Below are 22,397 nucleotides of genomic sequence, written 5' to 3'. Positions count from 1 at the left end.
ATTTTTGCAAAAAAGGCCATTGAAATTGAATAGGGATTGCATTGAAACTGTAGATTACTTGGGGGGAAGATTGCTATCTTAACAGTATTGTTTTCCAGTTCATGAACATGGGATTCCTTTCCTTTTATGTAGGTCTTCTTTAATTTCTTTCAGCAATCTTTTATAGTTTTTAGTGTCAAGTCTTTCATCTCCTTGGTTACATTTATTCCTAGGCATTTTATTCTTTTGGATACTATTGTACATGGAATTGTTTTCTTAATTTATATTTTGGATTGTTCCTTGCTGGTGTATAGAAACATAACTGATTTTTCATGTTGCTCTTTTTTTTTTTTTTTTTTTTTGCGGTACGCGGGCCTCTCACCACTGTGGCCTCTCCCGTTGCGGAGCACAGGCTCCGGACGCGCAGGCTCAGCGGCCATGGTTCACGGGCCCAGCCACTCCGCAGCGCGTGGGATCTTCCCGGACCGGGGCACAAACCCGTGTCCCCTGCGTCAGCAGGCAGACTCTCAACCACTGCACCACCAGGGAAGCCCCATGTTGCTCTTTTACTGTGCTGCTTTACTGAATTTGTTTATTAGTCTTATGGTAGTTTTTTTTGTGTGTGTGTATTGTTTAGGGTTTGTGTTGCTTAGGAATTTGTCCGTTTTATCTGTATTATCTAATTTGTTGGAGTACAATTATTTCTAGTATTCTGTTTTAATCCTTTAAATTTCTGTAAGGTTGGTAGTAGTAGTCACACTTTCATTTCTGATTTTAGTTATTTATATCTTCTCTCTTAGTCTAGCTAAAATTTGTCAGTTTAGCTTTGATGTTTTCAAAGAACCAACTTTTGATTTGCTTTTTGATTTTGAACCAACCAACCAACAATTGATTTGCTCTATTGTTTTTCTATTCTCTATTTCATTTATTGCTGCTTGAATCTTTATTATTTGCTTCCTTCTGCTGGCTTTGGGTTTCATTTGCTCTTTTTCTAGTTCCATAAGTTATAAAGTTAGGTTTGTCGTTTTGAAATCTTTTTTCTTTTTAGGCATTTTTAGCTATAAATTTGCCTCTGAGCATTGCTTTTGCTGTATCTCATAAGTTTTGGTATATTGTGCTTTTGCTTCTGTTTTCTTTTGTCTCAAAATATTTTCTAACTGCCCAAGTGATTTTCTCTTGACCTAGGGGTTGTTTAAGAGTTAGGATTTAATTTTTAAAACACCTGTCTGCCTGGGGTTGAGTGAGCAAACAATTGTTAGGATCTCTTCTTGGTTTGCTTTACTTTATAGCTTTGGTTAATAGATTGGGGCAGGATTATATGATAATAATCTATGACAGATTCATTTGCCATAAAGCTAAATGTCTAGATTTCAACAGATTATAGCTAGATAATTTGTTGCTGTAGGAGATGTCTTTGCAAGATTTCAGAGTCCAGTAAATATTTAATTACATTGAAGTGTCATACTTAGAGAAGAAAGAATCCTTCAATAGAATATTATAGTTATATAGAAATACAACTGTTTTCTCTGAAGTTTGGTTTCTTTAGTTGTGGAAGTTTGGCTTTTTTTTTTTTTCAAGGAAGGCAACTATATCTGACCAGTTGTACTCACTTGGAGTTTTTAGGCTATTGTACATAATGTGGGAGGTTTTTGCAGAGTATGAAGTAAAATTAGATTTGCTTATGAAAAGTGTGTCACAGGTAGCATTATTGGAAGGCAAGGATTTTACACATTTTGGTAGTCTCCCACAAGGCTGATTTTACTAGAGGTGTGATTTAAGGGTGTTCATTAAGGGGAAATGAACTTTAAAAAATATAATCATTTATTTGGCTAATAGTTACATGATCACAAACAGAAATTACAGGTACTTTATTGTTTCAAAATGTGATAGAGTTGAATGTACACATTCATTATTTTGGAACATTACTGTCAAACATTGTTCCAGCAGAGAGAGAGTAAGAAGTAGCTTCATCTTGGCCTCTGGGAAAGTTTTGGTACTTAAGTACCATTTGGTTGCTAGAGACGCTGAGGATCATCACGTTTTAGTGAGGTTCTCCTGTGTAACCTTATGTGTGCACATGTTCCCAGATACTAAAAAAAAAAAGGCACAGAGGAAGTGAGCATTTTTATTCAGTGCCTCGTTGAACTCTTAGAAGAAAGATAATATATTATTATGGAACGGAAGGCCCCTTGAAATCTTAGGAGAAAGATAAGTATTATTATAAATTGGGAAGGGACCTTGGAGATCACTTCATCCAACCTTCTCATTTTTTTTTTTTTTTTAGTATACTTCCTTTAATGGGCAGTATTTATTGAGAGACTACCTTAAATAGGGCATTATCATCTCCTGAAAAAGGGCACAAGAAGCTTTTCAGCCTGGTTGGGAAAGCAGGATACAAATATAAGAGGGTTGAAGAAGTTGGGATTATGGACGTAAGGTTGTAGGTATGCTGGGTGAAGACAGAAGTAAGGCTCTGGGGGGGTGTGATGCTTGATGAAAAATGGATGGGAGGTCTTAGCAAATAAGAGGCAAGCTGGAAGGAGAGGAGCTTTAGTTGGAGAGTGAGATCTTTGAAGTCGTGATTTTGAAGAGAAGGCCAAGGTTAGTGGAGGCTAAAGTAGAGTGAGAGAACAGATCATTGGAAGAGAGGATTCAAAGACATGAGAGGCAACGGTGTTGGATGGTTCAGCCACATGGATCTTAAGTTAGTCAAATAGAGCTGGAGAGGAGGATGGTGAGCCAGGTGACGAAGTCTTACTGAAGAAGGGTCATGCCCAGGAGCTTGGTAGATGACCACGTACGTTAACAAATTAACGTTCAGAGCAAGATACACCAGAAGTACATTAGAGTGAAGCAGGGCAAAGAGGTAATGTCAGCAAGTGTTTCTCAATGTTTAAATCTTGTTAATGGTAAATAGAAAGTAAAATTGCAACTCATTGATACATTCAGAGTACTTCTGGTGAATTCTCACAAAATATGCTAAGGATATCTTATTTTGGACTTTTTGGTAGCTCCTGTCTTCGTTCCTGGCTAGAACAAGACACCTCCTGCCCAACATGCAGAATGTCTCTTAATATTGCCGACAATAATCGTGTCAGGGAAGAGCATCAAGGAGAGAATTTGGATGAGAATTTGGTTCCTGTAGCAGCAGCTGAAGGCAGACCTCGCTTAAACCAACACAATCACTTCTTCCACTTCGATGGTTAGTTGGTTTCAACCTCTAAAACCATCCGCCAGGGGTTTTCTCCCCTTAGGGAATGATGTTTTAATTATAACTTGCCCTGTATGGGCGAGTTCAATGTTATATTTCAGTTTTAATTGAAAATGTTCGGTAAGTATAGACAGCACCGAGGGGTTATTCTGTGCCAGGCATTTTGCTAGACTCTGTGTGAATTGGGGGGACGGGGGGTGCGAGGAGGTGACAGTAGTCGCAGTTGAATCCGTCGTGGCCGCAAGGAGCACGCTGAATCAGCTTAGTAGCTAAACCGCTGCTAGTAGTTTATGGAATCCGTGTGATACTTAAGCATATAATGAAGGGTCATTGAGCAGCCTTTCCAGTGGGTACCAGACGGAGAATCAGAACTAGAACCCTGTTTCTTTGCCCATAAAATACGAATATTCCATCTTCCAGAATATTGAAAGGAGTTGTGATAAAAACCACACTTAAAATTCTAAGGTCATGGGCACCATGTCAGGGGCTGGTTGATCATCCTTTGATTCACATTACATCAGGCTGTTGTCGATTTTCATTAATTCCAATACCATTAAATTCTGTGGGTTCATATTTCCTACTCTAAAGTAGGTATCCCTGGACTATTTGTTTAAGAGGAGTGCTCTTCAGGTCTCTGATTTGAGTTTCTAAGGGTAGAGCATGGTGGGAGTGGCAACACATTGAAATCCCTGATAGGAAGAACCGAAGGAGTATAGTGGAGTCTCTGAGAGGAGGGGATGATGGCTGCTTGGCTGGCTGGGCAGGGATGCTGGGCAGGTGTAGAGGGGCTGCTTTGTGGCTTTGTGGCTGCTAATTACGGCCTCTACCACGTAAGACTTGTGAAATAGACTAGCAGATCTTGGACATGGTTATGTAAGCTATTATTTTATGAATTATTACTGAAAACTTAGTCAAAATAGATAAAGGTAACTTTATTTCTCCCTAGTAAGTACATGAACTAAGTACCCAGCTTTTTATTGGGTACAGTCTATCCAGGCAAGATCTTTGAGATGGCCATTGAACTTGTTTTACATTCCAGGCCTCAGTGCTGCTTTGTGAAGGAAAGGGAAATCCTCCTTAAATGTGTGCTTGATAATGGAGTTGTTTACTGCTGACACCTGGTGGTGGTATATCTTAGGATCCCCTTTCCTTAGTGAAATGGCAGAAGCAGCAGACTTCTTGGTACCATTAGTCCGCAAACCTATGTTATAGAACTCTTTGAAAAGAATTTCGAATCAGAAAACTAAAGTCTTTAAATCAGATTATTAAGTAAAAAATACTTCATGAAAATGATGTCTCCAAACGCGTAGTATTTGTGTGTAGCGTGAAAGAGAGGGGCAAATTCTCATCTACTGTAACAGCTTTAGAGCCCTGAAAACCTTCCTTATAGTGTAGCCTGAGAGAGGGATTGAGTTCGTGTGGATCCAGGGCCACTGGAAAGTCGGAAAGCCCCGTGGTGAAGTGTTCTGGAACCTGACTGTCTGGCTTCAAGTCCTGGCCACCATAATTAAATGCTGTGATCTTGGGCAAGTTACCTCAGTTCCGAGTGCCTTGGGGAACCAACAAGAGCACTAGAGTCAAATCTCTGAGAAGAGTAAAATGGGAATAATAGTAATAATAATAATAATAAACCCATGTGGGGTTTTAGTGGGGATTGAATGAGCTAATCCACATGGGACACTTGGTCAAAAGGCCTGGTGTAAAGTAAGCCCTCAGTGAGTACCAGCTGGTGCCATAGAGTGGCCGGCTGCAGAGCAACTGGCAGGGGAAAGAGGTCTCGAAGACTTGTGCTGGCTTCTTGTTTGTTCTAGGGTCCCGGATTGCGAGTTGGCTGCCAAGTTTTTCAGTCGAAGTGATGCACACCACCAACATTCTAGGAATTACTCAGGCAAGCAACTCCCAGCTTAATGCAATGGTAAGGACCGCTCACTGCTTTGAAAAGGTGATTAATAATCGGGAGGGAAGGAGAAGCTGGAGAACGTGTGCAGTGTGCATGACTCAGTTGGTCTCACTCTGCTCTGGCAGAACGGTGGGATTTAAAAAAAATGCGGCAGGATTTTCAGGAGCATCTTATTCACTGGGGTGACTTCAATCCCTGCGCTTTAAAATTTGAAACTGGTTTGGAAACCAGCTTTCATTTTACTTGCGTGGCAGATAATCTAACCTTTTCTGAGCACTACTAAGTTCACTCTCATGATCTGGGCTAGTGTTGGGACACCTCTTGATTTTCACTAAAAAATATTTGGGGAGTTACTGGCTGGAGTGAATGATGTGACTTTTATTAAAAATTGTCGTAGGCCTACTGAATGTGTTATTTTAACCCCCTCTCCCCCCTTCCCAAAGTAAATAAATGAGTATACCTTCACATACACACTTATACATACATACATGCCTGTGGATATACATATATAAATATAAATATATACACACACACCCCTTGAGATATTCAAGCATGCTCTTGGTTCAAGGATATTGTCCACATACTTCAAGATTCTTCGTATTTTTCTAAAGCTTTGTCATGGTGTATATTTTTATTTTGCAGTGTTGGAGAAACATGGTTCACCGTTTTTGAAATGTAGTGCTCATTGTGATGATAAATGCAGGGGTCTTAAAAATGCAACCTGTGTTAGTCCAACAAACGTGTACTGAAAGCCTGTTCCCGAGACGGGCACTGTGCAGTGTCAACAAATTGCGTAGCACCTGTAGCGTCAACAAGGTGGACAGGAGCCCTTCTCTTAAGAAGTGTGAATTCTACATGGGGTGGGGGGAGGAGGCTGATTATAAACACCAACAGATAAGATCGTTGCCGATGGGGATGAGGACTCTGCAGGCAGTAGGGCAGGTGATGTGGTGGAGGGGTGGGTAAAGGCTGTTCCAGAGGAGACATTCAGAGAAGTCTCAAGAGGTCATATTTAAGCTGAGACATGAAGGCTGAGAAGAGAAGGAGGCAGATCGGGGGAAAGAGGCAGTGGAAACAGTAGGTACAAAGGCCATGAGGTGAGAATGTTCTGAAAACAGAGAGCTGATTGTGGTTGGAGCCTGCGAGTCGGAACCAAGATTGTGACATAAATTGAGGTTGCAGAGCCCGGTCATGCAGGGATTTTTGTAGACTACAATCCAGTTTAGATACTGTAATGAAAGTATGAGAAGACCATTCAGGGCTTTTTTTCCTCCCCCAGGGGACTGACAGGACAGTTAATAGAGAATAATTTACTTCTGAGAGAATGAATTTTAGAGGGGCAAAAATGGAACCAGTGAGACCAGTTAGGAGACTGTTGCAGTAGTTCAGGCAAAAAATAGATGGTGGCTTGGACCAGGGCATTGGAAATAAAGACGAAAAGAAGTGGCGGATTTCAGATGCCTTTCGAAGATGAACTGATGGACTTGACAGGGCTTTGATTTGGATGTAGGGTAGTGGGGTGAGGGGAGTGCTGGTTTTCAGTCAGGCAGATGAGCAGTGGTATCATGTATGAGATGGGCAGGACGGGAGGAGGAACAGATGAAGGACAGGGACTCAGCCTTCTGTTTGGCTGGGGAAGTTGGGGTGTCTATGAGACATCTAAGTAGAGATGTCATGTAGACAGTTCTGGACCTCAGCAAAGAGATCCAGCTGGAGAGAGACATTTGGGAGCTTTAGTCTGTAGGGGACTGGATCTCTTCGAGGGAAAGAAGGTAGCTCAGAAGGAGAAGAGGGCTCAGGACTGAGGTCTGGCTGAATGGGAGGAGCCATGGCAGCGATTGAGAAGGAGGGAAACCAGGAGAAGCGTGAAGTCAACCATGTGGGAATTCTTAGAAGATGAGGTCAGAGAAGTGCCATGTGGGGTTTGGCAGAGTGGAGGTGGTTAATCAGCTGGAGAGGAGCAAGAAGTTTCCATTGCTCGAGGTGCTGAGTACTAGATTGTTGGATTGGAAACTGAGTGCGAGCTGAAGACACCCAGAGGGAGTGGAGAAGTAAGGAGGTGGCTTGGTAGGGGTGTGCCGTCAGAGGAGTTTGTTAACATGTTTTTTTAAAGATTTTTGGGCAGGCCATTTATCCACAAATTTCAAAACCTGTAGAGAGTATCCAGTGAAGTCTTTTCCTCCATCCACCCAGACACCCTCCTCTCTTGCAATAACAACTTCAATTAGTTTCTTCTGTGTTGTGCTTTTCCAGAATGTTTACATACACATATAAGCAAATGCTAAGTATGTATTCTTTTTCTTTTCCCCACGGGTCTTCTTTTTTTCTATTTTTTAAAGTGTGATAAAATACACGTACCACAAAATTTATGATCTTAGCCATTTTTAAGTGTACAGTTCAGTGGTATTAAGTATATTCATATTCTTGTGCAACTATCAGCCACAATACATCTCCAGAACTCTTTTCATCTTGCAAAACTGAAGCCCTATACCCAGTAAATAATAACTCCGCATCCCCTCCTCCCTAGCCCCTGGCAGCCACCATTCTCCTTTCTTTCTCTGTGGATTTGACTACTTTAGGTACCTCATATAAGCAGAATCATACGGTATTTATCTTTTTGTGACTGGCTTATTTTACTGAGCTTAATGTCCTCAGGGTTCAACTATGTTGTAGCATGTGTCAGAATTTCCTTCCTTCTTAAGGCTGGATAATATCCCATTGTATGTATAAACCACATTTTGCTTATCCGTTTATCTGTCGGTGGACACTTGGGTTGCTTCCATGTTTTAGCTATCGTGAGTAATGGCACTATGAACATGGGTGTACAAATATCTCTTGGAGACCCTGCTTTCAGTTCTTTTGAGTACCCAAGAGTCTTCTTAAAAAGATTCTAAAACATGCTTGGTGTGCGAATAGGAATGATCACTGGAGGGGGAGAGATTGATGGTACAGAACAAACAGAAAAGTTAACTGAAGGCAAAGACCTGAGGTGGAGGGTGGGCTTGGGAGCCGGAGCCAGGAGAGGAGCATTCTCCCCTTTGTTGGGAGGCGGGATGGACGTAGCTCCAGGCATGTCGTTTTGAGATACGGTTTAAAAAGAAGGCATGGCTCATAATAACCATTTAGGTAGAAGCAGCCTAAGTGTCCATCAGAGATGAATAGATTATGAAAATGCTCTGTCCACACAGTGGAATATTATTCATCCTGAAAAAGAAGAACTTTGAGGATACTACGCTAAGTGAAATAAGCTAGTCACAAAAAGACAAATACTGTGTGATTCCACCTACATGGGCCATCTAAATTACTCAGACTCTTAGAAAGCAGAATGGTGGTTGCCAGGGGCTGGGGGAGGGGGAGTGGGGGGGGTCGCTGTTCAGTGGGTGTAGAGTTTCGGTTTTGCAAGATGAAAGCGTTCTGGAGACCTGTTGCACAGCAGTGTGTGTATAGTTAACATGGCTGTACACTTAAAAATGGTTAAGATGGGCAATTTTATGTTATATGATTTTGACCATTAAAAAAAAAAAAAGACCTGGCTTCCCGCGGGCTTCTGCTTCCTCAGTGAAGCACTCAGCCAGGTCATCAGCAGAGAGTGAGAGTGACGTTGTGAGGGCGGATGGACTGGGAGTGCGCAGCCCTGCGTGGCCGACGACTGGCTCTGGTCAGGCTCTGCGTCGGTACTTCAGGGTCGGGCAGCTGTTGAAGCTCTTCAGGTGGATCACCTCACCTGCCCCCTTAAAAAAATCAGAATTCATGGACATGTAACCCTCCCAGGAATGAGAATTACCTTCTTGGAGTTGGTGTGTTTAGAATTCTCAGGCAGGCCCTGGTGTTCTTCCTCCCGTTGCATGGTGGATTGGGATAGCCCATTTTTAGCACAACTAATTTACTGTCACAATACTTTTTTTTTTTTTTTTTGCGGTACGCTGGCCTCTCACTGTTGTGGCCTCTCCCGTTGCGGAGCACAGGCTCCGGACGCGCAGGCTCAGCGGCCATGGCTCACGGGCCCAGCCGCTCTGCGGCATGTGGGATCTTCCCGGACCGGGGCACAAACCTGTGTCCCCTGCATCGGCAGGCGGACTCCCAACCACTGCGCCACCAGGGAAGCCCTGTCACAATACATTTTTTATAAAAGTCTAATATATATAACTTGCTGGATTTTCTGGAAGAAAAGCTTTGGCCCAGTGAACTGAATCTTGGACTTATTTTATTTGGGAAATGAGAAGGGGACCTTTTTAAGAAGAGAGGAGAATGTTATCTGATTATTGAGGTTGTTTTGGACTCTTGCCCAGTTAGCTTTGACTTGACCTGGGTTTTTAAAAATGATCAACTCACCTTCATAGAAACAAAGAGGGGATCCCAGGTCCATGGAGCTCCGGGTCCTTCTGTCCTATGCACTTGTCTTGTCCTCCCTGCCCCAACGATGACCCAAAGCGAAGCTTTGCACAGGTTTCACCCCGGTCTTTTCTCTCTAGGCCTGACACTGGGACACGTTCCTCTTTTTCTACATGACAACATATTCCTTGGGAGCCACTATCCCAACAGTAGACTTTATTGTGCCCCCAAAGGAATTATATGTTTCCTTGTCGTTTTTTCTTTTGATCGTTGGGACTTTTCCACAAATAAAACCTTGAACATAAGCATTTGCAAAATAAATATACACGTATGAGAAAAAAGTCCGGAGCTGCTCGGATGAACGTACCGGTGGTGGTGCGCCGAGATCTCTGCCTGCTCCCCTCTGTACACGCACCCACCGTAGAGCCCTGATGGCCTCCGAGACGTTTCTAGAGTACAGTTTGAAAACTGCAGCTCCAGAGCAACATTAGCAATTACATTTATTTTTTTATTTTTTACTTTTATTTATTTATTTAATTTATTTGGCTGCATCGGGTCTTAGTTGCAGCATGCAGGATCTTCGCTGCGGCACATGGCCTTCTCTAGTTGTGGCGTGTGGGCTGCAGAGTGCACCGGCTCAGTAGCTGCAGCATGCAGGCTCTCTGGTTGTGGCACGACTAGGGATCGAACCTGCATCCCCTGCATTGGAAGGCAGATTCTTAACCACTGGATCACCAGGGAAGTCCCAGCAATTACATTTTTTGTAGTCTTTTTTTTTTTTAAGTTGAAGTAAAATTTATATACAATAAATTCACCTTTTTTAGTATCCATCTCTGAGTTTTGTCAAACTCATTCAGTCATGTGACCACCACAATAATCAAAATATAGGACAGTTCCTTTCCGCCACCCCCCATATTCCATTATGCCCCTTTGTAATCACTTCCTCTCCCACCCCCAGCCTGTAGCAACCACTTATCAGTTTTCTGTCTCTGTAATTTTGCTTATTCTAGAATGTCATATAAATGGAATCATAGGGTACATAGCCTTTTGAGTTGAGCTTCTTTCACTTAATGCATTTGAATTTCACCCATGTAGTGTGTATCAGAAGTTTGTTCCTTTTAGGAATTAAATCTTTAAGCAGAACACATTTATATACCTGAATTTTACTGAGCTTTAAAATGAATGCTTTTTAAAACTGGAATATTCTAGTTCAGCCTGTCTCGGGCTTCAGTGGATTTCAGGGCTTTTTTATTTGAAGTTGATGTTGTCCCCAAGTTTTCTGTTTGGCATTCTGGAAAAATACTAAAAAACCCTGCAGTTTGACGGTGATCTGTGGCATAGAGGTGGCCCCTTACTTGTGTTTTCAAGGCAGGTCACCAAGTTCAGTGCCCAGAGGCTGCCTTACCCCATGACCTCAGTGAGTAACTGTTGAGAGTGAACATTTCATGGCTTCTTTGTTTGTATTCCTATAGGCTCATCAGATTCAAGAGATGTTTCCCCAGGTTCCATACCACCTAGTACTGCAGGACCTCCAGCTGACACGCTCAGTCGAAATAACAACAGACAACATTTTAGAAGGACGGATTCAAGTACCTTTTCCCACACAGGTAAACTGAGGTTTCAGGCGTGACAAATGAATTCTGTCCTCACAAAGGTTTAATCTTCTAGATTAACGTTCTAGTTACTTAACAGCTGAATCTCATTTATGATTTGATGAAGGGTTTCTGTGAATTCCCTAACTTTCCAGATTATGACTGAGAACAGACCCATCCAAGAGGCTTGGATTAAGACAAGGACAAAACTATTTGCCTAATTTTTTGTGCAGATACACACCCCAAACCAGCCTGCCCTTGCCAGTCCAGGAGGTCCTAGCATCGGTTCCTTTTGGACAAGGATTGGCAGTCTTTCCCTATAAAGGACAGATTGAAATATTTTAGGCCCTGCAAGCCATGCATTATCTGTTGTAACTTCTCAATTCCTGCTGTAGCACTGAAGGAGCCATGGACAATATGTAAATGAATGTGCATGACTGTGTTCCAGTAAAACTTTGTTTACAAAAACTGTTGGAGTGCTTGGCCCACAGGCTATAGTTTGCTAACCCCGGCTATAGGAGGTATCGCCCTCTGTCCCTGGCTTTGCACATTGGTGTGGCTTTCCATTGGGTATAATTCCTATCTGTGAGGCTTATATTTTTGACTTTTTTTTTTTTTTAAAGATCCTATTTCCTGGCCCATCATGTAACCTCTTTGATGGGTACAAAAGTATTGACATTTTAAAGAAAGCTTTCTGGCAGGACCAAAGGATATATGTGATTAGGGAATCATATACCAAGAAATTACTCAACTTAGGTATGCAAAAACATGGAAATCTGTTAGTAAAATCTTCAAGCGTGAGAATCTTGGAAGAGGGAATGAGCCTCAACTTGGGAGTCAAAGGGGTTGAGGTATTAGAGGTGGCTCAGTGGTCCTTACCTGTTTGACCTGGCTGTGACTTTGGGTTTCCCCAGGAGCAGACCCTGAGACAGGGATCCAGTTGCCAGTAGTTAATTTGGAAGGTGTTCCAGGAGACATGGGAAGTATTCCAGGAAACACAGGCAGCAGGTGGGGCTGTAAAGTGGATAAAGGGTTTGTTATCCAGCAGTTACCATCGTGGGCAGCTAGAGCTTGAGCCCACTGGAGGCCTCTGGGGTCCAGTGTAGAATGCATTGTTCCTCCTGAGGGGGGAGGAGCCGGGGTGCTTATACACCAGTTCCCATCAGTTGTTGGTTGAGGGCTGCCTCCAGCGGGGGCCAGGTTCTTTCACACAGCCAGAGTGTGTCCTTGGGTGATGCAATACAGAAACTGGGCAGCCAGCATGCAGCGGGCAGACCTTCAGGGACAGGCGCAGGGCCCCAAGGTGTCTGCAGCATGGGCTGGGATCTCAGCCTGAACGAAAGTGAGAACAGCAGTACCTAGTTCACAGGATGTTAAGGAGATGAATGCGATGATGGTGTCAGTGCTTTTCCAAAGTGTCCTGTCGGTGTTAACTGCTGTTGTCGTTTTGTTATTGTTGTGCAGTTACTGTTACTGAAAGGGAAATTAAACGTGGGCCCACTGATGACTCTCAGATTTAGGCCTCAGGCTCCTTTGCTGTGTCTTAAGCTCAGTAGCACTCTCATGTCTTTGATGCTGTGGGATTTGCTGAACTCAGACGGTTGGGGTCGTAGCTCCCCCATGTTCCAGGTCCGCCCCCCCCCTTACCCGTTCGCCGAGCTCAGAACGGCTCTGCACCGTCGGTGCTGCTGTCTCTCTTTCAGCGGTCAGAGAGCATTAGGCCTGCACTGAACGGTCCTATGGAGAGGCCAAACGGCGAGCAGGAGGACGGAGAAGCTTCCACCCAGGTAAGGCCTGCATACTAGAGAGAGCGCGTCCGGGATGGGGAGCAGCGGGGGACCTGGCGGGGTTCTGCACCCTGCCTCTGACGTTTGTACGGCTGAGGGCGAGAGTAGGGAGGAGGCCGTATGCCAGCGTCGTCTCAGTGTCGAAGGGTAACAGACCTTGCTGTGCCTGGGCGTGGCCTGCAGCCCCCTCCCTGGGGACTGGCCTCAGGACCTGGAGGAGAAAAGAGTCATGCTCTGCCGGGCTGGCCCTGCCGCTGTGGACTTGAGTGGCGGCACTAGGCAGGGCGGCGTGAGGCTGGGCCCAGGACCCGGGGTGACTGCGCTGGGCTCCGCTCTCTAGGGCCGAAATCCTCAGCTTATTCTCCCCCCACGCCTCGCTTGTCCACCTCAGCATTTGCAGGGACTTCATGCATTTCACAAAAACGAGACCCCTGGGGTGGGGGGAAGTGTGGTTCTCCTGGGAACCAGGTTTGCCTAGATAGCCACGCTGGGTGACCCGGGGTAGCTGCGTGCACCTGGAGGAAGCTCCCGGGTCTGGCTTCCAGGGCAGAGGTGCCTCAGCCCCACCCCATGCTCTGCCCCACGCAGCCTGGGGTTCCGGTTCGTGTCCCTTTTCTGGAATTCCCATTTGCTTATTCAATTACCGTGCTTTGCAGAAGTTTTCTTAAGAGACTGAAGAAGCCCCAGGCAGCCCTATTTTTGTGTTTCCTTGTTGGTGTGACACGTGGGGCTTCCCACACGGGAGCTGGGGCCTGAGGATGGCGCCGCCTTCTCTGCCAGCGTTGGTCAGGGCTCTGCTGGAAGCAGCTGCTTTCACTGACGGGTGACATGCAGGCTGCTTTCACCTCACGTGCCTTTCCCTGCAAATAGGAAACAGTAAAAACTCCTAAGAATTCTTCAGATCTGTTAATGAGTTAAAATTTTCGTATCCAAATCTGTAATGGGGTCGTGCAGCATTTGTAAAATGGCATCTGGCTTCTGAAGAAGGGGCTTATCGTGTTTCCAGTTTTCGTAGCTGGCTTAGCTCAGATTTGGATACTAGGCTGGCTTGGGGGCCTTGTGGGTACAGCACATTCGATTTCTGTCTTGAGTCCCCATCTCTATTTTTAGAGTGAGCATGAAGGTTTCTGAATTTTTTTTAACATGGTGGAAGGAAAGCACTTGCTTCACAAAGAAGCTTGCTATATAACACTTTTGGCCGTTCTCAGGAAATAAAAAGTTCTTGGATAACAGTTAATAAACAGTTTATCCCAGTCATCAGATCAGATCTGCCCATTGCTTAATTTGGGGTCTCCCCTCTCCCAAGCTCAGGCCTACGTGAATCAGGCTTTGAGGGTGGCCTTCCATTCCCTTCCTTCCACCTCCACCTCCACCTCCACCTCCACCTCCACTCACCAGCTCTTCTTTCTAACTTCCTCTAGGGTCGGACTCAGGGTTAAGATGGGCCATGTGACCCCAGCGTGTGTGTGTGTGTGTGTGTGTGTGTGTGTGTGTGTGTGTGTGTGTGTGTGTACGCGTGTGCACATCTGTATATATATGTGTTACAGCTGTTATTGTAGAGCTCTCCCTATCCTGTCTAGCACCAGAAGCCTCGACTATACTTAGTTTGAACTTGGGCTGGCTTTTTATGACCACCCCTTCCTTCATGAGGCTCCCTTCACCCCTCCCAGTGGTCCTCTTGGGCAAAGTCAATTTCAACAGCCTCAGGCTGGTTCTCCCGCAGGACCTATGTCCCCTCCCCCAGGACACACACAGCAGTGCCTTACAGTCAGTGGAAGTTGAACTGGCTCCCAGCGAAGTGTTTTTAAAATCTGCTACAAGCCAGTTTCTTCCTCTTAGATTTCTCAGGTGTGTGTTAGTCACCACCAGTCTGTGTGTCCCCCAAACTCTAGGGCACATGAGTCAGGCCACATGGTTCTTTTTTTAAATTATTATTATTTTTTAAATTTTTTGGCTATTGGGTGTTCGTTGCTGAGCGCGGGCGTTCTCTAGTTGCGGCGAGCGGAGGCTACTCTTCGTTGTGGTGCACGGTTTCTCATTGCGGTGGCTTCTCTTGTTGCGGAGCATGGGCTCTAGGCACGCAGGCTTCAGTAGTTGTGGCGCGCAGGCTCAGTAGTTGTGGTGCACGGGCTTAGTTGTTCTGTGACATGTGGGATCTTAGTTCCCAGACCAGGACTCGAACCCATGTCCCCTGCATTGGCAGGCGGATTCTTAACCACTGCGCCACCAGGAAAGCCCCCACATGGTTCTCTTGAAGTCCCTCACTCGCTTGCCTGAGGGCAAGGAGAGGTGGCGAGGGTGGGTGAGAGAAAAGCGCACACACCAGGAACTCTTAAAAATAGCCTCTCAGCCTCTTCCTCCTCAACTCTGCTGTCGCCTGGAGGTGGGTGCTGGACTGACGCTGGCCAGCCTGGGTCTGGGCCTGAGTCTGGGAGCATGAGCAGTAGATGGCCAGGCAGCTGCCTGAGCCTTTGGGGGCTCCTGGGCATCGTGTTGGCCTTCACAGCTGCAGCCAGGACAGAGACAGTCCCATTATTATATCCTGCTGCGCGAGGAACCACATGATATTATATAGGTTTTAACAAAGATACTTAGAATTTACTTCTTTTTTTTTTTTTTTTTTTTTTTTTTGCGGTACGCGGGCCTCTCACTGTTGTGGCCTCTCCCGTTGTGGAGCACACGCTCCGGAAGCGCAGGCTCAGCAGCCATGGCTCACGGGCCCAGCCGCTCCACGGTATGTGGGATCCTCCCGGAGCGGGGCACGAACCCACGTCCCCTGCATCAGTAGGCGGACTCTCAAACACTGCGCCACCAGGGAAGCCCAGAATTTACCATTTTTTATCTGCCTAACTGTTCTCAGAGTCAAGTGAGGGTATAAAATTTGTGCAGTATATGTGATGAGACTTGTTTAAATTTTAGAGCAATAAGTAGCATTGAACAGAAAATTCCCAGAATGCAAATAAGCAGTTAACTTTGTTATCTTCTGAGAGAGAGTACAGTTTCGAGGTGCTTCTGTTTTCATACTGGTAATCATTCACTTATTCCGTAATGTTGAACATGCCATGTGAGTCAGGTCCTGCCCTTCAGGAGCCCATGTCTGCCGTTACACATGTGCCCGCGGTTCCCTGCCGGGCAGCCCGCCTCCTTTGGGGTCCAGAAGAGCATTATTTGGGGCACCGGTCAGATGGGGAATCTGCCTGGCAGGGCAGCCCGTGCTCACGGTGGTCCCTTGCTTCCTGCGTGTCCAGACCGAGCGGGTGCCGCTAGACCTCAGTCCTCGGCTGGAGGAGGCACTGGACTTTGGCGAGCTGGAAGCGGAGCCCAGTGAAGGGGAGGACTTTGAGGCCCGGGGGAGCCGCTTCTCCAAGTCCGCTGACGAGAGACAGCGCATGCTGGTGCAGCGCAAGGATGACCTCCTGCAGCAGGCGCGGAGGTGAGCGGGTTCCACAGCCCCCGCCAGGCCTGAAGGCCCTTGTCATGGATGCCAACGCTGAAAACCTATCACCTGTCAGCTAAAACTTCAGGTTTCAAACCTCTGTTGAAAAACCTGAGGATCTGGTAATACTGGGCCCAGGTGGTAACCTCTGGCTGGTGCTGCTGGCGTCTCCTTGTGGACGCTCTCCGCCACCCTTACACGGTTAGCACTTCTGTGCCAGTGTGTTCTAGACCCTTTATGTTAATTACTCTAATTCCCTTAACTCTAAGAGGGAGCATGGTAATTATACCCATTAGACAGACTTAAAGCTGAAGAAACTGAGGCCTAGAGAGGCTAACACTGGCCTGATGTCCAGCTCTTGAGTCCTCCGTCTTGGCCACTCTGCGTGCAGCCGGCCTCGAAGTGCCGACCCCCAGCCCCAGGCGGGAGCCGCCGGAGCGGGACTGTTCTGTCGCTGCGCAGGTGCTCGTTACTTAAACTCTCGGGGCCGGGGCCGGTGTTCTGTTCCCGTGGGTGGGTTCCATGCCCAGCACAGGCCTTGTGAGTGGGGACTTTGCACTGTGTGTGTAAGTGGAGCGGCCGCCTGATGCGGAGAACTTCTGCCCCTCTGTTCAGGGACAGGTGTCTTTTTCACGGGGTGGTGCTGAGTGACAGCTTCATGACGGTGCCGGGAAAGTGGGGGAATTAAAGAAGCACATTGTATGTTTCTGTGTGTGTGCATGTTCCAGAGCTTCCCTGATCCCTCATTCAAGTCCTTTGTTTTTTGTAGGCGTTTCTTGAACAGAAGTTCTGAAGATGACTCAGCCTCGGACAGCTGCCTCCCCTCGGAAGGCACGACCTCTGACCCCATGACCCTGCGTCGAAGGATGCTGGCTGCTGCCGCAGAGCGGAGACTTCAGAAGCAGCAGAGCTCCTAGCGCCTCCTCCCGAGCCGAAGAGGCCTGTCCCCAGCTCTGCCTGCTGAGTGAAGGAGTGGGCTCAACTGCATTGCGCTGTGTAAAGCACGTGGTCTTAATAGTGTGTGGACAGCTGACAGATTTAATCCTTTTTTGTAATACTTTCTATGTGACATTTCTCTTCCCTTTAGAAACACTGCACATTTTAACTCTAAGCATGATCTCTTGTGCGTTGACTGGACTTTGTAGGGGTGGGGGAGGATCAAGAGGAAGTGGGCAGCCAGAGACCCTGAAGGGGGCTGCTTCCATGACGGCTTTATGCAGAAGTCATAACAAATGCTGGTGTCTTTAGCTCCAAATGTGGCAGGAAGTGGGCGTGGGGGGGTCGGGGGGGGGAATCGGGAGGCGCAGGGGGCGGGAGCCATAAAAAGCGGTGTGGAGGTGTACAGCCTGAGCCTGACTCCACGCCACTGGGTAATTTATGTTGTCACACTGCTGTTCTTGGTGCGGAGGCATTCAGAATGTCACAGAGGCCAGACCTACGGGCTCCTGGACCCCTGGGCCGGCAGGGCATCTTGGAAGAACAGTGCTTGGTTTGATACCTGCAGCAGAGGGGAGGAAAGCCCAGGGACGTAGCGTGAGGAGGTGATCCATCGTGTCCCAGTACATCCGGGACTAGCTTTCTGAGCCCCCTATCCAAAGCTGGCTTTATTTCCGTTAACACTGGTGCTCCCGCATCTCACGAGTACACGCTGTGTCCTCTCCTCTCTGCATTTCATTATCCCCCCCACAGCCCCAGACACGGGGAAAGGGTTGAGCAGCAAGCCTTGGTTCATGAACGTTTTAACTCCTTGTTAAAGTAAATTAGGCAACGCCAAAGGCTGTGGGTTTGGTCCTTGGAAAAAACGTGGGCCTTAAAGATGGGAGAGTAAATTTTGGAGGGCTTTATTGAAGAAATAAAAGACATCTTTTGTATCTTTCTTCCCCGGAGCCCTTCATTTTTGTAACTGTGTTCCTGTTGGTTTAATTAAACATAGAAAGGTAAGATGTTGAGTCCACCTGCCTTGGAGCAGACCCAGGTCTGAACTTTTTCAAATCCTTGACACATTTAACTTGAAGGATTTGAAACACACAATCATAGGTTACCTAGTTCAGTTTTATGTCCTACTGGATTGAGTTTTTTTTTAATGTTTGAAAGCATAGTTTTATGGTAGTCCTTCTGGGAAGAATCCAGTATTATCTAAAATTATTGGCAAAGTTAAATGTATTTTACGTAACAAAGTTTTTAGAATGTTGAGAAGTAACTGAAAATAGAGTGATGTTTAGGCTGAGATAATTTATTTCAATACATCTTTCAAAAGCCTTATCTTGAAATGCTGTTAGTAAATTTCTGTGATTATTTTTCTTTTTAAATTGGTTTTGCTGAGAGCATAGCTATTTGTTTTTATTGTAAAACAATAATAATGATAATAAAAAGCAAACTCTCCTAGTGTGTTGTGTGTGGCTGGGAGGTAAGGCAGTTTTTTTCAGAGGTGCGGAGATTAGAGCGCGTTTTGATTTTGTGTGTTCCGTTTTGGTTGGAGGGATTTTTCATCCTTATAATTATATATGTGTGCATGTTGTGCACATTTAAAGATGATACCAATTCCATGTGTTCTTATGTTTCAGATGTGTGAAAAGAGAAAATGTTTTGGAGTCATTTAGAGGGTCCTGAGACATTGGAATACAGCCATATGACAGTGATCAAAGTGGAGCCATGCCTTTAAAATGACCCCAAAAGAGAAGTCCTAAATTCACCCATAGATTTTACACCTGGATAGTAAAGGGTTCTGGGCACTAATTGTGTTGTCTCTTGAGTTTGGTCACTTCTTGAGGGCATCTGCGACAGATGCCAAGGGCAAGGGCAGGAGGCTAGACCAGTGTCCCGTTCCATCAGGTGGTCCCCATCCCATGGCCCCTTCACTGTGCTGGCCGTCTCCAGGAAGGGAGCCTGTCCTTGTGCTCCGCCACGTAGCCCAAAGCGGAGGCCAGGCTGCTGGTTCACGTTTGTAAACTGAGTGTTTGGGTGCTCTGTGAATGGTGGTGGAGGTGCCCTTGCCCTCTCTGGGCTCTTTTGGAAGTGCTCTCCCTCACTCCCTCCATTTTCTTTTGGCTCTGCTGACATCTTGGGTTCTTGCTGTTTTTTTTTCTCCCCCTAATTTTGAGGCTTTTATGTACTGTAGAGATCGATGGTCCTTGTGGATGTATTTCTTGTGTTGATATAAATCCAGGGTGCCCAGGTGGCCACTTGGACCTGGTTTCCCACTTGAGCTGTGCAGACAATATGCTTTTTTATCTTTAGCCGGCAGACGTGGTCCTCTCTGGGTGCGCCTTTCCCCACTACGGGGAGGAAGCGGAGAGCTCTGTGGAGCAGGGCCTCGCCTGCAGGAGGAGCCGTGGCCCTGCCGCCAAGCTGGTCAGGGAACAACGCCTGCCTGCCCTGAAGGCCCTCCGTCACCTGAATGTCTCCATCTCTGGGCGCCCGACTGCACCTTAGAGTCGCTTGTGGAGTCCCTAGAGATTATGATGCGTAGGCTGTGCCGCCACGTGTCTCATCTAATTGAATTGGTCTTTCCCTGCACCCTTTCCCAAGAAAATGCTTCTGGATCCCATTTTAAGGAAGATAAGGCAAAGAAGCTTCCGTTGTTTTTATCTACAAAATTCATATGCAAGAACTGTTATTCTATGGCTCATTATTTTTAAGAGAAGTTCAGGTACGCCATATGTAGAAGTCACGGCATCCTGCAGCCTTTCGTCTGCATCCCCCCAGACCAGTGTCCTGAAGTCAAGCTGTGGCCAGGAGCGCAGGCTTCCCATCAACAGAGATGGCTGTGAGCCTCCCTCTGCAGATAAGTTGGGGCGAGGGGAGCTGGTGGGAGCAGTGCTGGGGGAGGGGTGGGCCTGGCTGGCTCACCAGCAGGCTTGTCCTGGCTGAGGAGCTCCTGGATCTGTTCTTTGTAACAGGAGGGGACTAGCCTCTTGTTACGCCACGGTCTCTGCAGCAGTATCAACCCCCACTTTCCATCCTCACTAGATTCAAAAGGCCACTGGAATTGCCAAGGAGAGGACTTCCTGGGCTGTTGGTGTGCGGAGGATTACAATTAACTGCCCTTGCCCAGACCCCGCCATCTCCTAGGTGGAGCACTCGACTGCTTGGCTAGTAAGTGATCCAGGGACATGATGCAAGGATTTTGATGAGCTGTGTTACCTCCAGGTCAACTGATGTGCAACTAACTGCAGTAGAAACCTGGCAACCCAGTGGAGAGGTAGTGAGACCTGCCACCCGGAGGAATTGAGAACCAGATTCCGTACACCAGGCTGTGCTCAGCTGCTCCGTGTGTGTTCAGCCTGCCGGGGACTTCTAGCATCCAGGTGCAACAGGAGAGGCTTTGAAAGATGTCCAAGTGAGTGCATGTGACCCCTTGGGTACAGAGGGCCGGGGCAATTTGGCCTCATTCTCGGGACCACCCATTCTGCTGTGGTGGAGCAACTGGGTACAGGATCCCGTATTAGCAGGCGATTTGGGATCACCTGCCCTCCCCCCCTTCCCAATGCTCCATTCCGTCCTACCCTCGAAAACCAAACCAGCCGAGCATGAGGAGATGCCGGAGCTGGGAGGAAGAGGGCACCTGCAGGCCCGAGAGACCCATTCCTCTGCCCGCCCTGCTCCCAGGTGGCTGCACCCAGCTGGCTCCCCTTGATGGCGGGTGGGGGTGGTGGTGCGGGGGATCCTTATCCGGCACCTACAGCCCTACCCACCAGCCTCCCAGCATCTGTGACCCAGTCAAATCCCTCCTTCCCTTTCCTGTCAGAATGAAGCCCGAGGGCGAGACTCAGGAATACAGACAAACATTCTCTTTATTGAGCTACACATGAATTTTCCATTAGTCAGAGAAGTAGACTGGCAGTGTGTAAGATATCACAGAAACCTCACCGATTGGGAATAGAAAGGCTTAGAAAGACCCGTGGGCTATTTTTTTTCCCAAGTTTTTTTTTTTTCTGCATTTTAAATTTTTTGTGTTTTGTCTTTTTGCCTCTTTATCTGAAATGGCTGTGACTGGTCTTCAGCAAATATTAAGTCTTAAAAGTGAAACCGTGAAGGAGTTTGGATACTAGTCAAAGTAGAAATGACATTGGACTGATCATGAGAACTGTGGCTTTCTTGTAAACATTACATTCCATCTTTTTAATTTTTTTTGTGTTTTTTCCATCTTGTAGTATTTAAAAATTTTTGTTTTTATCTGCAGCACAAACATCCCCACATGAGAAAGAGCGAACACAGGTTACTGAAACAAAGGAAAAGGTGGAGGGGCGCACGCACACAAAGGGAGCATCCATCTGAGAGACGGAGAAGCAGAATGTCAGCGGGAAAAACCACAACCCGGTTCCCAAAGACTATGAAAGCTGATCTGGTATGTAACACATAGTGCTCGTCAGGACAAAAATAAAACCAAAATCTAAAACAAAAAAAATGATAAAGGTACTCTGTAGAAAGGGAGCTGGGGGGAAACTGTTTCCTATAGGGCTCTATTTTTATATATATATATATATATATATATATATATATATATATATATATGTTCCATATTCTTTTGGGGCAGCTACTGGCCCGTGAGAGCTGTGCTTTTTCTATGCAAACCTGGAGTGAGCGTGTGGTTGGAGTGGCTCGGGCCTGGGCGGGGGGAGGGCTGTGGACGGTGAGGCCGCGTCTGGAAAGCGTGGCCTGAGCACACTCCCGGGAACCGGCGCCCCGGGTGCGGACAGGCGGCACCTCTGCAGGTAGGATGGGGTGGGCATGGGTGCAGCTGTGGGTGTTTATTTCAGAAAGAAAAAAAGATGGATGAGATGCTGAGTTTTCCTTTATCCTTTTCTTTTTTTTTTTTTTTTTAAGCTACAAAGCACATGGGAAATGTTCTTCTTTTCCTTTCAAATTCTAGATGTAAAGACTCAACTAAAACCGGATTCTACAGCATTCTACAGAAATACACAGCCGTCAGTCACTCTGGGTTGTAGGTTAGACAGGGGCTTGATACAGAAAGGCTGTGTGTCTTACAAAGGCCAAAAGGTCATGCTACCAGGAGATCAACGTCAACAGCAAAGAGTCCGTGAAGCAGTCTGTAGAGAGAGAGATAAGGGGTCCAGTCTGACCATTTTCCTTGATTTAAAACACCAACCACCCAACCAACCAACCAACCCTCCAACATGTTTAATAACGTTGAGGTGGG

At 46.4% G+C, this 22,397-nt stretch overlaps 1 protein-coding gene across 1 annotated transcript in view; it reads left to right on the top strand.

Annotated features, from left to right (window-relative positions):
• Window positions 1-17,495, top strand: part of AMFR (autocrine motility factor receptor) — a 40,877-nt gene extending 23,382 nt beyond the window's left edge. The window contains exons 9-14 of the mRNA XM_082862761.1: window positions 2,991-3,181; window positions 5,002-5,105; window positions 10,895-11,029; window positions 12,718-12,801; window positions 16,050-16,234; window positions 17,007-17,495. Of these exons, the coding sequence (XP_082718887.1) occupies window positions 2,991-3,181; window positions 5,002-5,105; window positions 10,895-11,029; window positions 12,718-12,801; window positions 16,050-16,234; window positions 17,007-17,154 (847 nt within the window). The 3' untranslated portion in view covers window positions 17,155-17,495. The remainder of the gene's footprint in view (window positions 1-2,990; window positions 3,182-5,001; window positions 5,106-10,894; window positions 11,030-12,717; window positions 12,802-16,049; window positions 16,235-17,006) is intronic.
• Window positions 17,496-22,397: the final 4,902 nt, after the last annotated feature.

This window comes from Leucopleurus acutus (genome assembly GCF_964270905.1).
Source record: "Leucopleurus acutus genome assembly, chromosome: 20".
Taxonomy (NCBI): domain Eukaryota; kingdom Metazoa; phylum Chordata; class Mammalia; order Artiodactyla; family Delphinidae; genus Leucopleurus; species Leucopleurus acutus.
This window is presented reverse-complemented; position numbering and strand designations above follow the sequence as displayed.